Genomic DNA, 15,991 nt, shown 5'->3' on the forward strand with positions numbered 1-15,991 from the left:
AAGGGAGTAAAAGCAGTGCAGGAGTGAGGAAGGGCACTGTCTCAATATCGCAGACTGAGTAATAATAGCAATCCTTGCACTGCTGTCATAACTCCCATCCAAGGATTTTAATGACAGGTTTCAGAGTAGCAGCCGTGTTAGTCTGTATTCGCAAAAAGAAAAGGAGTACTTGTGGCACCTTAGAGACTAACAAATTTATTAGAGCATAAGCTTTCGTGAGCTACATCCGATGAAGTGAGCTGTAGCTCACGAAAGCTTATGCTCTAATAAATTTGTTAGTCTCTAGGGTGGCACAAGTACTCCTTTTCTTTTTAAGGATTTTAATGTGTGTCAGATACATCGATGAACTTGGCCTCCCACCACATCTATTGTGCAAGAAAGTAATGCTTATCCCCATTTGGGGGAAGGGGAATTGGAGGCATGAAGGACCAGGTACTAATAAGTACTACTCAGTGTAGGGGTTACTCCATTGAAATCAGTGGGATTTTTTTTTTTTTTAGTGAGGGGAGGTGTTATTCATCATGAGTAAGGTATCAGGTCCAAAGAGATCAAATAATTCTGTGTTACTCAAGCATTTACCACTATTGTGTTTTCCTTCCTCCACAGCGTGTAGCATTGAGCCTGGAAGATGATGGGTTACCATGAGGACCAAGTCGCTGCTCTAGTCCCATACCTAATGGCATAATATGCACTGAACAGATTCGCTTTGGATCATGGAACCCTCCCCTGCCTTTCCTTTTCTTCCCCCTAATTAATTACTATTTATGTTGCAGAAGGGTAACTACAAAGTTCTAATGAACTGCAAACATCCAAAGGATGTGAGAGTTTTGTATGTATAATCTTTTATACACATTTTAACTTGTTGCACTACCCATATGTGATAGTGAAGAGGCTATTGCTGAGCTACTAACCCAGTATACATAACCAGCCGGGTTCAATAGCTATGCGTCATTTTAAAACTATATTTATAGAGGTTTTGTAAATAAGTTGAACATGCTTTGTGGCTATCCATCAACATAAGTAAAAAAAATTCTATATAAGCGGTTTAGAATATTTATTAACAAAATTGGGATATAAGATTTGTTCTGTAAAGAGGGGTGAGAGTATTTATTTTTTGTATGTTTGGCTTGCTGTGCATATATCTATCTAGACTAGATAGATATATAGGCATATAAATATATACATATATATACATATAAATATATTTTAAAACTACTAGCCCAAGTCTATGGGAATTAGGGGGATTGAATTCTTAAGGAATGTTTATGGAAAATTTGCTTTGAAGTCTAAAGCCACTGGAGTAAGAAACAGCTGCACAATAGGATAGTCAATGGTTCTGTACAATGAATGAAGCACTCCCATAATGAATTTCTGCTGTCAAAATGGTTTACTTTGTATTTCAAGCCCAGACAAATGTACTGGCCCAGGACTCAGACACTAGCACCCTTGATTTCCTTTTTTAAAAAACCTTTACATCAAAAATGTCTCCATACAGTGACTTCTCTTCACTTAGTGTATCTCACATAGAAGAAACTCCTATAGGTTTCAACATAGCTTTATGCCGTGTCTGTCTCCATGGAGGTTATTTGGTGTATGATTTTTTAAGAAAACCTAAATCTGTCATTTTTTTCCTCCTCCGTGGGAATCTTTTTTACAGCTTATAAAAAGTGATTATTTTCTTTGTCTGGTAGTCGTATATCAACTCCCTGGAGATAGCTCATCACAAAATCTTTTATTGCTGTGCTGCTACTGATGGTTAACACTGTTAAAATGAATGAAGTGTTAGGAAGCACAAAGATGCAGTCCAACTTGCATACCTGGAATTCACAGCAGGTATATTCCAAGTGGATGTAGCTGGAACATCCAGCACCATGACAGTGCATTCACCACAGCAGGTTGTCCATGGAATGTGGAGCAACAGGAAAGGGGTTAAAGAACAAAATGGCAGCAGACTGCCCTTGAATATACAGCTCTTGGTAGGACGGCTGAAAAGGTAATTGGAAAAAAACCAAAACAACCAATTCTTACAACAGTGGTCCCCAAACTGTGGGGCATGGCAGAGCCCAGACCTGCCCCCACAGGGGACAGGGAGGGAATGCCATCAAGCTCTACTCCTGGCCCTGACCGCGGCCCTGCTTCCAGCCCCCAACTGCGCTCCTGGGGGAGGGGGGAGGAGTTTGGGGACAACTGCCTTACAAGACCTTTCACTCTCACCAGTTCCTAAAGCTGAGCAACTCTGGGATTATCATACCAGTCCTAGATGACCTGGCACCCCTTAGGCTAGTCTCTCCAATTGGAACAATGGTGGATGTGATGGACATCATTGTCCCTGGCAGGATCTTGTGACACTAATAAATAAGTGTCACCATTTCTATAGCATTAGGAAGAGTCGAGGAAATCTTACATTCTTTATTTATTGGCAGTGCATCTTACAACCCATGCTAGTGAAGAATTCAGTGTTACTTTGCTAATTCTACAAAAAGAACAGTACTTGTGGCACCTTAGAGACTAACAAATTTATTAGAGCATAAGCTTTTGTGGGCTAGAGCCCACTTCGTCAAATGGAATAGAATGGAACATATAGTAAGAAGATATATATACACACATACAGAGAGGGTGGAAGTTGCCATACAAACTGTAAGAGGCTAATTAATTAAAATGAGCTATTATCAGTAGGAGAAAAAAACTTCGGTACTGATAATCAAGATGGCCCATTTAGACAATTGACAAGAAGGTGTGAGGATACTTAACGTGGGGAAATAAATTCAATATGTGTAATGACCCAGCCACTCCCAGTCTCTAATTCTGTGGCTTCATGGTGTTCTGGTAGGGGGAAAATGCAGAGTGACACTGCATGGACTTGCAAGGTTTCCCTATTCCCACATAACAACCATCTTGCCTCCTTCTATCATCAGATAGCAGGAGAGGTGAAAATAACAAGTGTTTAACCTCTCTGTTTCAGGCAGGACCACATTTTCTCCCCCCCTTACTGGCTGGCTCACAGCATGAACTCTTCAGCAGAAGCAGTCCTTTCTCCTAAGCCAGGCCTAGCCCACCTGGCACCATTATCCTCCAGCTAGGATAAGGAACCAGGCCCTCTCCAAGCAGCAGTTCCCACCCAAACTGTTTGGTAGAAGGCACTGAGTGGTGCAAAGCATTCTCTTCCCCATCATCACTGTTTGTCATAGAAAATATTACCTTGACTGCACTACTTCCTGCTCCTGGGAACGAAATTCATGTTCTCCCACATGGCACAGGTACTCTCTTCTCATGTTAATCAGATGCAAATGTTCAAGTGATTTATTCTCTTTGGGCAGTTTTCTGAAATCAACATCCCGTGGCTGCCGTGTAGCATACAGCATAAATTTCCAGTGATGTCTCATTTCAATATCCATATTCTCCAACTCCCAGACACCTCTCTTGCTGTGTATGAAGGATCTAGTTCTGTTTGTTAGATACAGAGCACCCACTGTTCCAAGGGAACACTTAAAAAACCTATTAAAGCCCATGGAAAAGTCTTCCATTGATTCTAAATCAGGCCCTAACTGACTTTAGTGGGAGAGGAAGGGGTTCAACCTCTAACAAGAGGTATTCAGCACCTCTATGGATTGGATCCTAAATCTGAAGCTGTGCAATAGATTGTAAAGTAACCTGTGTTGCTTTTATATGTGAATCACAGTTTATGGAAGACCAAAACAAAATCTGAAGATGGGTGGGGGGATCACAGTTTAATGTAGAATCGAAGTTTTGGTACAGGAGTGAAGTGTAGGAAGAAAATGCTACACTATACATCAGGGAAACACTATATACCACAAACTATTTGTATAAAGGGCCTATGAAGTTTAAAAATATTTGTCCTTAAACCTCAGTTCTAAAAATCCAAAGGAGGCATCTTGATTACTTTAAGGGAGGTGGAGAAATGTGATTCTCAGATTTCCAATTATTATTTTAATCTACAAAGTTCTTCTACTACAAGTCCATGCACTGTGTGCATGAAGGAAAGAACAAAAACTGAGCTGTACATGTATGTGATAACACTAACAGCAAACTGTAAATATGATTGAAGGCTCTAAATTTTTATACTTTTTTAAAAAATAAAATAAAAAACTGTACAAATGTGTGTATAAAAAGCAGCAATTTTTTCAAACTGCTTTAAATTAATTTGATGTCCAGTGCTGGTTTCAAACTTTACAGATTTGTAACTATATCAAAAGAAGTCAGCCACCAAATTTGTTTTTTAAATAAATTATTTTAAACAGTTGGGATTGTTACAACATTGTTTAACACTGTAACCAGTTCTAATCTCTGTCTTGTCATAATGAAGTTCTGTTAGAATGAGTTCTTGCTTGGTGCCTTTTGTGTTTGTTTTCATTTTATGGACAAAAGAACTGCAGGGGGGGAGGGGGAGTATGGTCTGTATATCGTTTGCTGTACTTACATAAAAAGGAGTACTGAAAACCAAATGAATTTATTTGTAAAACAGTGCACTGTTTCCACAGAGAGATTAAATTTTTTTTTATCTGGGATTTCTGATGCGTTCTGTTATTTTACAGTACAACAGTGGTTTTCTCCACAGACTATGTCTAAGGGATCTGCAAATGTTGTCATTACCACAGAACAGTAGTTTTCAACCTGTGGTCTGTGGACCCCTGGGGATATATGTCTAAGATTTCCAAAGAGGTCTACCCCTCCATTTGAAATTTTTTTAGGGGTCTGCAAATGAAAAAAGGTTGAAAACCACTGCAATACATAAATGAAAAATTGTTATTAAGAATTGCAGCACTTTGATGCCAAAATATCAGGATCTTATGCAAATATCACACTCTTCTGATTGACACGTACACATCCAACTAGTCCCAAGGAATGAGTCAGCTTTTAATTGCCTATAGCCAAATCAGGACATAGCAGTGCTGCTCTACATCCTAGCTATGTAAGAATTCTCTGTTCTCTCTATGGTCCCAGTTAGTCTGTATTTAACACCCTCCAGTTCTTCCAGTCTACAACTGTGCAGCCCCAATCCTGGACACTACATAACCTTTATATGCAAATGAAGGGATACTCAATGGGCAATTCTGACTACTGTCATGTCCTCTTTCTCTACTCAGACTGTTTGTCACTTCAAATTGCATAGAAAATGCTGCCTGTTTCAGTTATGCTTACATTATGTAAAGTTTTATATAGGTGACAGAACTAAAATCCATATAATTTGAGGTTCATATAACCAAGACAGCCTGCTCCACACAAATATATTAACTTTTACCATTAGAAAAAACTACATTTCATCTCTGTTCTGTAAAAGGAGGCATATGATGCATTTGCTTGCCATACTGTTTAATCTAAGCCATTTAAAGAGTGCCCAGATATTCCAACAATGGATGTCTTATAATACTCATCATTATATTAATAATAGCTTCACAAACCCAAAACAAAATTACAGCACAGCATCTACTGACATGGAGACATGCACATAAGACCCAAACTTCAAAAATAATTGTTACACTTCATTTGGTAATCTTGGATAATACCTTCGGTATGGTTTGGAAGACCAAATGGCAATCTACTACTATTCTCCTCATTACATACGAAGCGTGGATCAACCAGAAACAGTCTAAAATCCGTAACGCTCACTGCTACTGATTAATTTTGTAAGCATCACTGCTCTGCCAAGTTTAACTACAGGTAACTAATACATGACTGGTTAAATAAGGAGGAAAAAAATCCCCAAAACTGGACAGGATTAAAGTCAATAATGTACAAAAACTAGGGTTGGTCAAAGATTTTTCCATCTAAATGAGTTTTTGATTGAAAATTGGATTTTGACTACAGCAGATTTTTCGCTAATACTGTCTGCCCTTCACTGAAATTTTTAATTTTTCATTGAAACACTTAATGCCTGAAATCTGATATTTTGGTTTTTAAATTTTTGCCAAAAAGGAAGTTTTTCATTGAAGGAAAAAGCCTTGTCCAACCAGCTCCAACAAAAATGCTCCCGCTCTGCAGGAATCCATGAGCTACCAACAGCTAACCCAGGTGTAATGTTTTGGACCGTTGTTGTCTATATTACAATAGCACTGTCAGAGGTTGTAGGCATGCAGTAGAACCAAATCTCTCACAGGGGGCTTGAATGCCCTCATATATGGAGGAGGGCCATTAGGGCCACGCTGGAGCCAGAGTCTCCAGGAAGAGTGCTGACAGAGAACTCGGGGAGGTAATTTGTAGTTTTAGAAAGCAATGGGGCTATAAAAAAAAATGTGTCTCTCCAGTTTTTCCTTAGCAGTATTTAGCTTTCTGGCTAATGTGGTTTGGAGCCAATTACACAGTATACCTCCACCCTTCAAGTGGGGTGGTATAATTCCCAGCTTGAGGAGACATACCCACTCCAGTTCTGATCAAGATAGCGTGCTAAAAATAGTGTGTAGCCACAGGAAGGGCTAGCCACCCTGAGTACATAACTAGAGTTTCTGACAGGATTATGCTTGGGGCGACTAGCTGCTTGCCCTGCTGTGGCTACACTGTTTTTAGCATGCTAGTTCAATCAGAACTAGTGCAGGTATAATCTCAAGATGGGAACTACACCCCCAGTGTAGACATACCTTTAGTTAAAATTTAAGAGGGACAAACTCAACAATTTGAAATAGATGTAGCATTAAACAGTGAAACAGCTCAATACTTTACAAACCCACTCTGAGGTGTCACAGTTTTCTTCTCCTGAGGGCAAGCGTCTTTACCTCTTCCACGAATCAACAACAGAGTTCTTCCTGCCATGGTAAAGCCAAACGTTGAACTGCCGTAGGGAGTCCCACAGCTCCCTTGACCTGGAGAAGACGCAAGGAGCAGAACATTACCAAGGGCAGTCAGGCACTAAACACACAATAAGATGTGCACAGACCTCTATTCACCCCCGACCCCCCGTCAAAAGAATAAATATTGTAGCAAGAGAGGTACATACAGAATGTACCAGAGTGACTAGATGCACTTCCAGAGATGCAGGAGATTCTTATGTCCTATAAGGGCTCCCAAAATCCTACCCACTAATCCAAACTTTGACTATCTGTGGCTCCCAGTAGCAACACGGAAATGGGTAGGATTTGTCTCCAATTGACTTGGAAACTTCGCCTCAGTGGGAAGAGACCCTCATAACATAGAGCCATGTGTCGTAAGATCTGTCTTTAAGTCTTTTCTCTACCGTCACCTTTGTTCTTTGGAGGAAGTTTATCTACTTGATTTTTACATAAAGTGGCCAACAAACACCAGTGACCACATCAAATTATGATGATTCACCGCTTGTTAGAACTGAGAAAAATTAAATTACCATCAGGTCAAGAGTCTGCTCCCAGAGGTTTTTTTCAGTGTCCTGAAAAGTTTGCAGAAGAAAATCAAGTAAGTGTGTAAGGGTTGCAGATAAATGGAACAAACAATCCTACAACAGACCATATGAATAATGTGGTAACAAGACAATTTTAAGTACCAAATTCATTAAAGGTCATTTTATTCATTAAAAAATGTACAATATTTGTAATCTTATTTTCTTAAAGAGAACACTGTCAAGTAGTTTACGCCTTTGATTAGCCTGTTATTTTTATATTGAAATATATTGAGAAAAAATAGTTATTACCAAACCTAATAACCTAACCTGAAAACACAAAATCATCTCTGATAAAGTTTGCAGATAACACCAAAGAGTAATGAAGAAAACAAGTCACTGATACAGAGCAATGTGGCTTGCTTGTAAGCTGGGTGCAAATAATATGCATTTTAAACACAGCTAAATGTAAACGTATACATCTAGGCACAAAGAATGTTGGTTGTACTTATCTGATGGAGGACTCTATCCTGGGAAGCAGTGACTCTGAAAAAAGATTTGGATGTGATAATCAGCTGAATATGAGCTCCCAGTGAGACACTGCGGCTCATGAGTAGTAGAGAGGTTATTTTACCTCTGCATTTGGGACTGGTGCAACCACTGCTGGAATGCTGTCTCCAGTTCTGGTGTCCACCGTTCAAGAAAAATGTTGATAAATTGGAGAGGGTTCAGAGAAGAGCAGTGAGAACGTTTAAGGGTTAGAAAACATGCCTTATAGCAATAAGCTAAATGGATTGAGTCTAACAAAGAGAAGGTTAAGGGTTAACTTGATTACAATCCACAAGTACCTATATGGAGAACAAATATTTAAAATGGGCTCTTCAATCTAGTTGAGAAAGGTATAACACAATCCAATGGTTGGAAATTGAAGCTAGAGAAATTCAGACTAGAGATAAGGTATAAATTTTTAACAATGAGCATAATTAACCATTGGAACAACTTCAAAGGTTGTGGTGGATTCCCTATCACTGACAATTTTTAAATCAAGATTGGATGTTTTTCTAAAAGATAGGTTTCAGAGTAGCAGCCGTGTTAGTCTGTATTCGCAAAAAGAAAAGGAGTACTTGTGGCACCTTAGAGACTAACAAATTTATTAGAGCATAAGCTTTCGTGAGCTACAGCTCACTTCATCGGATGCATTACCAAATGCATCCGATGAAGTGAGCTGTAGCTCACGAAAGCTTATGCTCTAATAAATTCGTTAGTCTCTAAGGTGCCACAAGTACTCCTTTTCTTTTTTCTAAAAGATATACTCCTTTGGGGAAGTTCTATGGTCTGTGTTATACAGGAGGCCATACCAGATGATCACAATGCTCTCTTTTAGCCTTGGAATCTATGAACAAATCTAAACAGAACAGAAAAATACCCTTCCCTTGCTGGTAGAAAACACTGCACTATGAGAATGTGGTGGTGCATAAAAAAAGTTACACTGACAATGAAAAAAAAGTTATACAGAGTAGTCTGTATAGAAAAGTCTGTACAGTCTGTGGAGAGAAATGCAAAAAGTGATCATATAGCAAAAACAACAAATAAAGGATACAGAATTCCCAGCATATCAGAGTCCCAACCCTAGTAGGAGTTTTCAGGCATTCCAACTATATAATTTTTAATTTCTGGTAACTTTAGGTGGTGTTAACTACATTACCAAGAATTTTTTTTAATATATATATTATTTTTATCTAATGTCACTATTTACACATTTTATCTTAGATGGCTCATGGGACAATTTAAAATACAACTTTGTGGTAACACTGAGTTCTCTTTTCATTAAGACACGGTACATCTATTTTTTTATATAAATTCTTCAGCTTCTTCAATGACTGTGCATCAATGGATTGACGGTGGATTGCTGCCCTCTTCGGGATGGAGTACATATCAGTTCCTTGCACTGACTCAGCTCTCCATTAGAGAGATCACTGGACAGGGGAACAATGTCTTTTGAACAAAAGTCTTAAATTCCCTTCCTAATCCACATCCTGTCCAAGGGCGGCGAGTTATATGGATCTGTGGTGCCCGGGCTCCAGCAATATTCAGGGCCCAGGGGCCCGGCTCCACAGATCCATATAACTCCCCTGGCCCCGCCTGTCACCCCAGCACCTCCCCAACCACCACTTGCTGCCCCCGCGCGCCTCCCCCAAGCCCCAGAGTGTCCCTGCCTCAAGCAAGTGGCTGCCTCCACGTTACGCTCTGCTCAGCTGGCTCCAGGCATCAACTGCTGCTGTACAGTCCTAGTGCCCCCCCCCCACCCACTAGTGCCACAGCAGGCTGACCTTGCCCCTACCCTTCCGCCTCAGACCCTTCCCTTTTCCGTTGGGAACCTCCACCAGCACAGGGGCCCCCTCACCCATAGTCACCGCTCCTGCCCCATGCTGGGCAAGGGGCAGCGCCAACTCCAGTGAGTCTACAGTGGGGCAGCAGCAGAGGAGGAGATGCACATGTGATGGCAGTGCCCCCTCCCCCTGTGCACCCACTACAGGGAAGACGAGGGAACTTCCTGGATCTGAAAGGGGCCTAGGAGCATGTGCAGTGACAGTGGTGTGAGGTGAGTGTGCTGTCGGGGGCACCATCAAAAATTATACAAACCTGCCGCCCCTGATCCTATCTAGTGACTAGGGAGAATGTGCCTCTATGGCCATGAACTGTTAGAAACTTCTCATTACGGGGTGAAATTCACCCCGTGCAGAGACTCAGCCAAAGTCTAGGCACAAGTCCTACTTGAGAACTGGTGCATATGTTTTGTGAGGGGTTCTCCACACGGGTGAATTTCACCCACAATAACTAGTCTTCTTGGCTAGTTGAAAGCATTAGTAATTAAACTGTTAATCTTAAAGACAGCAAAACACAAACAAACAACAACACAGGTGATCATTAGAAAGGAACTGCAGGAGCAATTAGATCAACAAGAAAACATGGAAATCTCTGCTGTAGACTACAAAATATCAACTAAAAGTTGTACACCACAAAATATCAATTAAAAGTTCTACACCAAGACCCCAATTCTACAATCCACATGGCAGATCTTCGGACCATCCACTGACATCAAACCTTTTGCATTGCGCTGCCACAAGAACACTGATTTACATTCCAGGCCTGGTGGTCACCTGTCTTGGGCCGGTGGGAGCTGAGTAAACCATGGAGGGATGGACAGTCTCCTCCTATCTGTATTTCTGTTGCAGTGCACAGGAACCCAAATCATAATCAGGGCCTCCATACTAGATGCTCAAACAGGTAGATATGAATAATTAAACTGCTGCTTTTAGATTCATTACAGCAATTGTGATTGAACATAATCTCTGGCCAGCCAGTAAATAGTCAGAAGAAAAAAAGTCACACCCATTTCTCCAGAAGGAAGTCTCAAGGATTAAGATTTAATGTTTTGGATTAGAAATTAGTGGCAGCATCTGCAAGAATAAACCAAGAGGCTACAGACTGAGGAATTCAGAGCAGAAGCCGTGTAAGTCTGTATTCGCAAAAAGAAAAGGAGTACTTGTGGCACCTTAGAGACTAATGTTCTGAGATCTGGATCTTATATTGGGTAATGGCTAGCCAGGTATCAACTGAGATTTGGAGAACACTGAAATTTAATTAGAAACAAACAAAAAAACCTTTAATGTGGCGTAATGTATCAATTCACACTCACTGTACATAGCAGTGAAAGAGCATTCTCTCTGTGCTTCACAGAGCCAAGTATTTACAAAGGGCACCTTAAACCTGTCGGGGGGTGGGGAGGGACTGAAAATACTGTAACATTTTAAGAGCTGTTAAGGTAACAATATTTATACAGAGCTAGGAGTTACAGTAATTTAAGGAAGCAAATATCCTCGGTAATTTGACAGGACAAATGGTGACATTTACCCAGTTATATTGCTGGATCATACATGATCAGGGAAAGGAGGGAGCTAAAATGTTTTCCATAACTCCAGGTTGGTTCAGTACTTCCACACCCTTGTCTAAGGACCACAGCTTTATTTGGAGCTATACAACTTACATTTACAGCTTCCCTATACTATGGGGAAAAAACACTTCTAGGGATGAACTGATAAGTCTATTTCATGACTCATTCAGTCTCTGGCCTTTGCTGAAAGTGCGCCCAACAAAGAGACAATTAGTGCCAGCTAAGTGAAAAATCTCTGACCCTATACATTTTTCTCATATAATCCAGAGCTCCCTTCAAACTGTTGGTACTTCCAGGTATAATTTTGGTCTAAACACTGAACCTGATCTGAACGGTGAGTTCAGTGTTGATAAGACAATGAGCAGCAGGAGGAAGGTTAATGTGTTTATGTAAAGGATAGTGAGGTTCGATGGTAGGGATGCTTTAAGTCTACATAGCATGTTGTACTGAACACAATAAGCACACAATAAAAAAAACAAGAGAGGGAAAATGACTTGAAGTAGTTAAGAATGGGGACAGGAGTTATACTTTCCATTAACAACTGTTAAAAATAGATTTGTTTCAGATTTCAGAGGAAGAGTGGGAGAGAGCGCAAAGTGGATGTACAATGCTACAAATATTTATTAAAATAAGGGAAGAACTCATCTACCACTACTGACAATACAAATTCATTTAGTGAGGCTAAATGATTCACAGTGTTCTCAAACTGAAAATTACTTAAACTACACTTAAATGCAGGGGAAAACAACTATAATTTATTTTAATATCTTGTGGTAAGGGAGGAAGTTACGCATTAATGTGAAATTTCTAATGTCCCTGATGTAAGAGGTATTCTTCATATAGGAGGAAGGGGGTAAGAATGTGAGTTGATATATTTCACCAAGTAAGGACTGCTGAACATCTGAGTCGCCTTCTTGTTTACCAAATCCAACCACCTGAAAATTCGAAGGCCAGAGGGTTACCAAGAAGACAATAAAAGTTTGCATGCTTAAAATCTAGACTAAGAGTGAGCCATTTTAAGCATACTTTAGCTAAACACTACATTTCAATCTGGACTCCATGGACACTCAATAACTATAGCAGTAGAGAGGAAATTAAGGGTATGTCTACACCGCAATCAGAGGTATGACCACAGCCCATGTAGACATACCTGAGCTAGCGCTGATCTAGCTAGCTCAAATAACAAGAGCAGTAAAGCCATAGCAGCATGGAATAGCTGATAGCCACTCAAGTATATACCCAGGGTTCTAGGTGGGTTTGTACAGCCTGTGCTGCCAGTGCTTCACTGTTATGGTTATTCACACTAGCTAGAGAACAAAACTAGCTCTAGGATGTCTATACTTTGCTGCAGTCACACCTCTGATTCCAGTGTAGACATATCCATAGCTTTTACTTCTTTCTGCAACTTTCAGAGTTAAGTAATTTATTCCTAATACTATGAAAACTTTATATAGACAAAATTAAGTTTTATTCCTCTCCTCTGATATGGGTTTAAAGCAGTAACAAGAGTTCAGATATTAATAGCTATAGGAATAGATATTTTCAATTCTGTCATTTAACTACTTTTTAAAAAGTGAAGGTTGTTCTTTCTGCTAGGGTGCTTTAAAGTGCTGCAAAGATGACTTACATAAGCCTCTTCACAGGAGTCTATTTTAAAAGAAGTTAGTCACAGAATGTGGGAAGGAAGAAAAGGACAGGCCGTAGAAATTAAATAAGGAGGTTACTGTTAAATCAATGGTGTGAAGCAATCTCATCTAACATCATAATGATTCCAAACGTACTCACATGTATACTGAGTGCTTTCCTCTCTTTGCCTCTATGAGCTTGGAACCAGTCAACAAGGTCTGATTTAGTTAATGATTGTAGTGCTTCAACCTAAAACCCACAAAAGTACACATTTCAAATGTCCAAATTTCACACACATCTTTTAAAAGCACCCTAATTCCCAACAGTTGAACAATATTTTGAACGTCTCTACAAGTCTTCTGCCTTTGTCCTCCAGTTCATCCCAGAACAAACACTTGTAGCAAAATTTTAAATCCTGAAAGCAGCAGTTAGTGACAGAAACACTTGCTGATGCTTATGAAATGGAATTGCTAGAAGTTCCTATGAATTCTGAAGATCAGGTTTGAGTTGTAACTATTATTCATCTTGACACACTTAAGATAAAGATTTCTTTATACAGATCTCTCCAGGTCACAATGCATTCAGATGTTGAGGTACTGACTCCACCCTCCAGGGCTCCATATTAATTCCTAATACTAGGTCACTGTATTGACAAGAGGTTGAACTTTCTATTCAAGAAGCAATATTCAGTATTGGTGTAAGCTTGGCCCCAGTAAAGTCAGAGAGAATTTGCCATTGACTTTAATTGAGCCAGAATTTTACTCTATATTTCAAATATAAGTATCTAGTAAGACATAGTAAGACAATAACATTGGTTGAGTTTTAAGTTTCATTCACTACCTCATGGGCAAGTCTGTCGAAAAGATACTGCTGAGACATTACTTCATTCCAATTTCTATCCACCTCTTCTCCAAGATAGGAATCTTCACATTCTTTAATATGTATTAGAGTACTGACCTGTAAAAACACACTGATTATTATTACTCTTACACAGAAGATACCATATCAGGAAAGGGATGGGATTCTGCTTCAAAAGGGTTTAGCTAGCTCACGCTGCTGTGTATCGTATGATTCAAAGCAAAGGTTGAACTTGTGTTAAATGCAACTGTCGGCCTCTACGGTTGGGACATTTGCTTTGAGTACTGAAATACTACTAGTCCTGGCACCCATTGAACAAGGCTGCACGTGTCCCCTGAGCTCATTGGGAGCCCTCCAGAAAAACAAGAGTCCCATTTCGGGAAGGGAAGAGTCCAAAGCCAAAAAAGGAAAAAAATCTAAGTGCCCTGTCCTTAGTTCAGTGCCAATTTCAGAAAATGCTACTGTGCACTGCAGCCCATGCCAGGAAGCATGACCATTGAGAAGATCTAGCACCAGGATCTGATCACTTCCACTTTCTCCCTCTCCAAAGATCTTGCATGTTCTGTTTTTAACAATATGGGAATGATCAGAGCCATTCTTATGAGGCTGTGTTTGGGCTGCTTTTCCAGTTTTACCTGAGTCCTGAATGCTTTTTCAGTTAAAAGCCTCATTTTCCCCTCAAAGTACAAAAGAAATTCTTCTATTTTCTTGTCAACTAATTCAGAGCTGAAAGGAATAAGGGAAATGTTAGGAACCATATGAATAACATTAGCAGAACTTAATAAATAAGTGGGGTGAAATCAATAGTTTTGAATATGGAGCTAAGAACATGCTTTGCTGTTGGTTTGCTGAGTCCTTCATTATCCTAAGGAGAAACTAAACAAGAAGGGATGAGGAAAAACAAGATTTTTGAGAGGCACGGGAAGCCCATAGAACATAATCTGTTTGCTAAGGAGCATACAAAGGAAAGACATTGTCAGTTTCAATTTTTAACCTTTCCCTGTCCTAAGAAATAAGGTAACTTGACAAATAAAGCTAGCCAGTCCTTTCATATAAGACCACTAAAAAGTTATGTGCAGGAAGCCAATACTACATCTACTTCTTTTAATCCTGATTGGTAATGGCATGGCAGAAATTTTGCAAGCAAGTAGTTCTAAACCATCGAGAAAACATGAGCCTGGGTCCCAGACACAAGCTAAAGAACTGTAGGGAAGCAGGTGTGATATTGGTGTGAAAACTATTTAAACAAGTGTTTCCCAACTGCTATGTCCATTGGGCTGACATTTCCAAGGAAAAAATATACAGCAACTTGGAGGGGCGCACAAAGAAAAGAAGGCTGTATATTATTATTGTTTCCGGATTGCCTGCTTCTGTTTTGTAAAAATTAATGATCAGCAATAAATCTATTTAAAATCAGTGATAAGATGTTGAATCAAACCAGTTTATCATGAACTCTGAGTTTAAGATAAAATAACATTTGAAAGGCCATTCACTTAGATCGTTGAAAACTGAGATGGGTTTTACTGGCCTATGAAAAGTAAGTCAAGTATCATTTAATATACAGTAGTCTAATGTTCTTGTGTGTGTCATAAAACATTAGAAAAGCTGTGCCGTGTGACACTGAAATAGAGAAAAGGAGCAGTGTTCTCAAAAGTGATGATCTTGAAAAGTGAGTGGGGGAAGCAGTGTGTCGAGCCCCCTCATGAGGGACATCTTACACTGCACTTTATCACTGACTACCCATCAGGATTTCAGAGGGAGAGTCCCCACAATGCCCCTATGGGTAGACGAAAAGGGAACCCTGACCTTTCCCCCTCCATCTGAGCTCTTTGTAGCATTAGAGCCTAAGATTAAAACTGTATGTGGAAAGTATGAGTCATGGCTGTAATTACACAGAATCTACTAAAAAAGTGCACCCTACGGAGCTAACTGAATACCACACATGCATACAGCTTCAGAGAGAAGGCATGCAAGTGTCATCTTTGAAGCACCCTAGCAGAGTGGACAATAAAAATCAAAGGTGAAATAAATCCAGCAAAAAGATTAAAATGCTTCACTTAGTTCAGTGGTAAACGAAGTTGGAGGCAGTATAAGCACATCATTCTTGTCTTAAATAGACCACAATGTGTGGCATGAAAAGACCACCAGTGGTTGATCAGATTCACGCATGCTCAAAATTTTCACCATTAACCACTAATTTTTTAAAACTTCAGTCAATTCTCTATCAAATAAGGTTGATATGTTAAAAC

General features: G+C 39.7%; 2 protein-coding genes across 3 annotated transcripts in view; one reads left to right on the forward strand and one right to left on the reverse strand.

Moving 5' to 3' along the window:
- Window positions 1-2,018, forward strand: part of LRP8 (LDL receptor related protein 8) — a 277,677-nt gene extending 275,659 nt beyond the window's left edge. For both annotated transcript variants that reach the window (XM_038413161.2, XM_038413159.2), the window contains one exon: window positions 607-2,018. In XM_038413161.2, the coding sequence (XP_038269089.1) occupies window positions 607-645 (39 nt within the window). In that variant the 3' untranslated portion in view covers window positions 646-2,018. The remainder of the gene's footprint in view (window positions 1-606) is intronic.
- Window positions 2,019-11,224: 9,206 nt separating this feature from the next.
- The window catches only part of LOC119860086 (nardilysin-like), an 82,076-nt gene continuing 77,309 nt past the window's right edge, over window positions 11,225-15,991 (reverse strand). Inside the window, exons 27-30 of the mRNA XM_043520304.1 lie at window positions 14,378-14,468; window positions 13,725-13,841; window positions 13,044-13,133; window positions 11,225-12,193 (exon numbers count right to left, since the gene is read on the reverse strand). Coding sequence (XP_043376239.1) covers window positions 12,014-12,193; window positions 13,044-13,133; window positions 13,725-13,841; window positions 14,378-14,468 — 478 coding nt within the window. The 3' untranslated portion in view covers window positions 11,225-12,013. The remainder of the gene's footprint in view (window positions 12,194-13,043; window positions 13,134-13,724; window positions 13,842-14,377; window positions 14,469-15,991) is intronic.

The sequence above is a fragment of the Dermochelys coriacea genome, chromosome 8 (genome assembly GCF_009764565.3).
Source record: "Dermochelys coriacea isolate rDerCor1 chromosome 8, rDerCor1.pri.v4, whole genome shotgun sequence".
Classification (NCBI taxonomy): Eukaryota; Metazoa; Chordata; order Testudines; family Dermochelyidae; genus Dermochelys; species Dermochelys coriacea.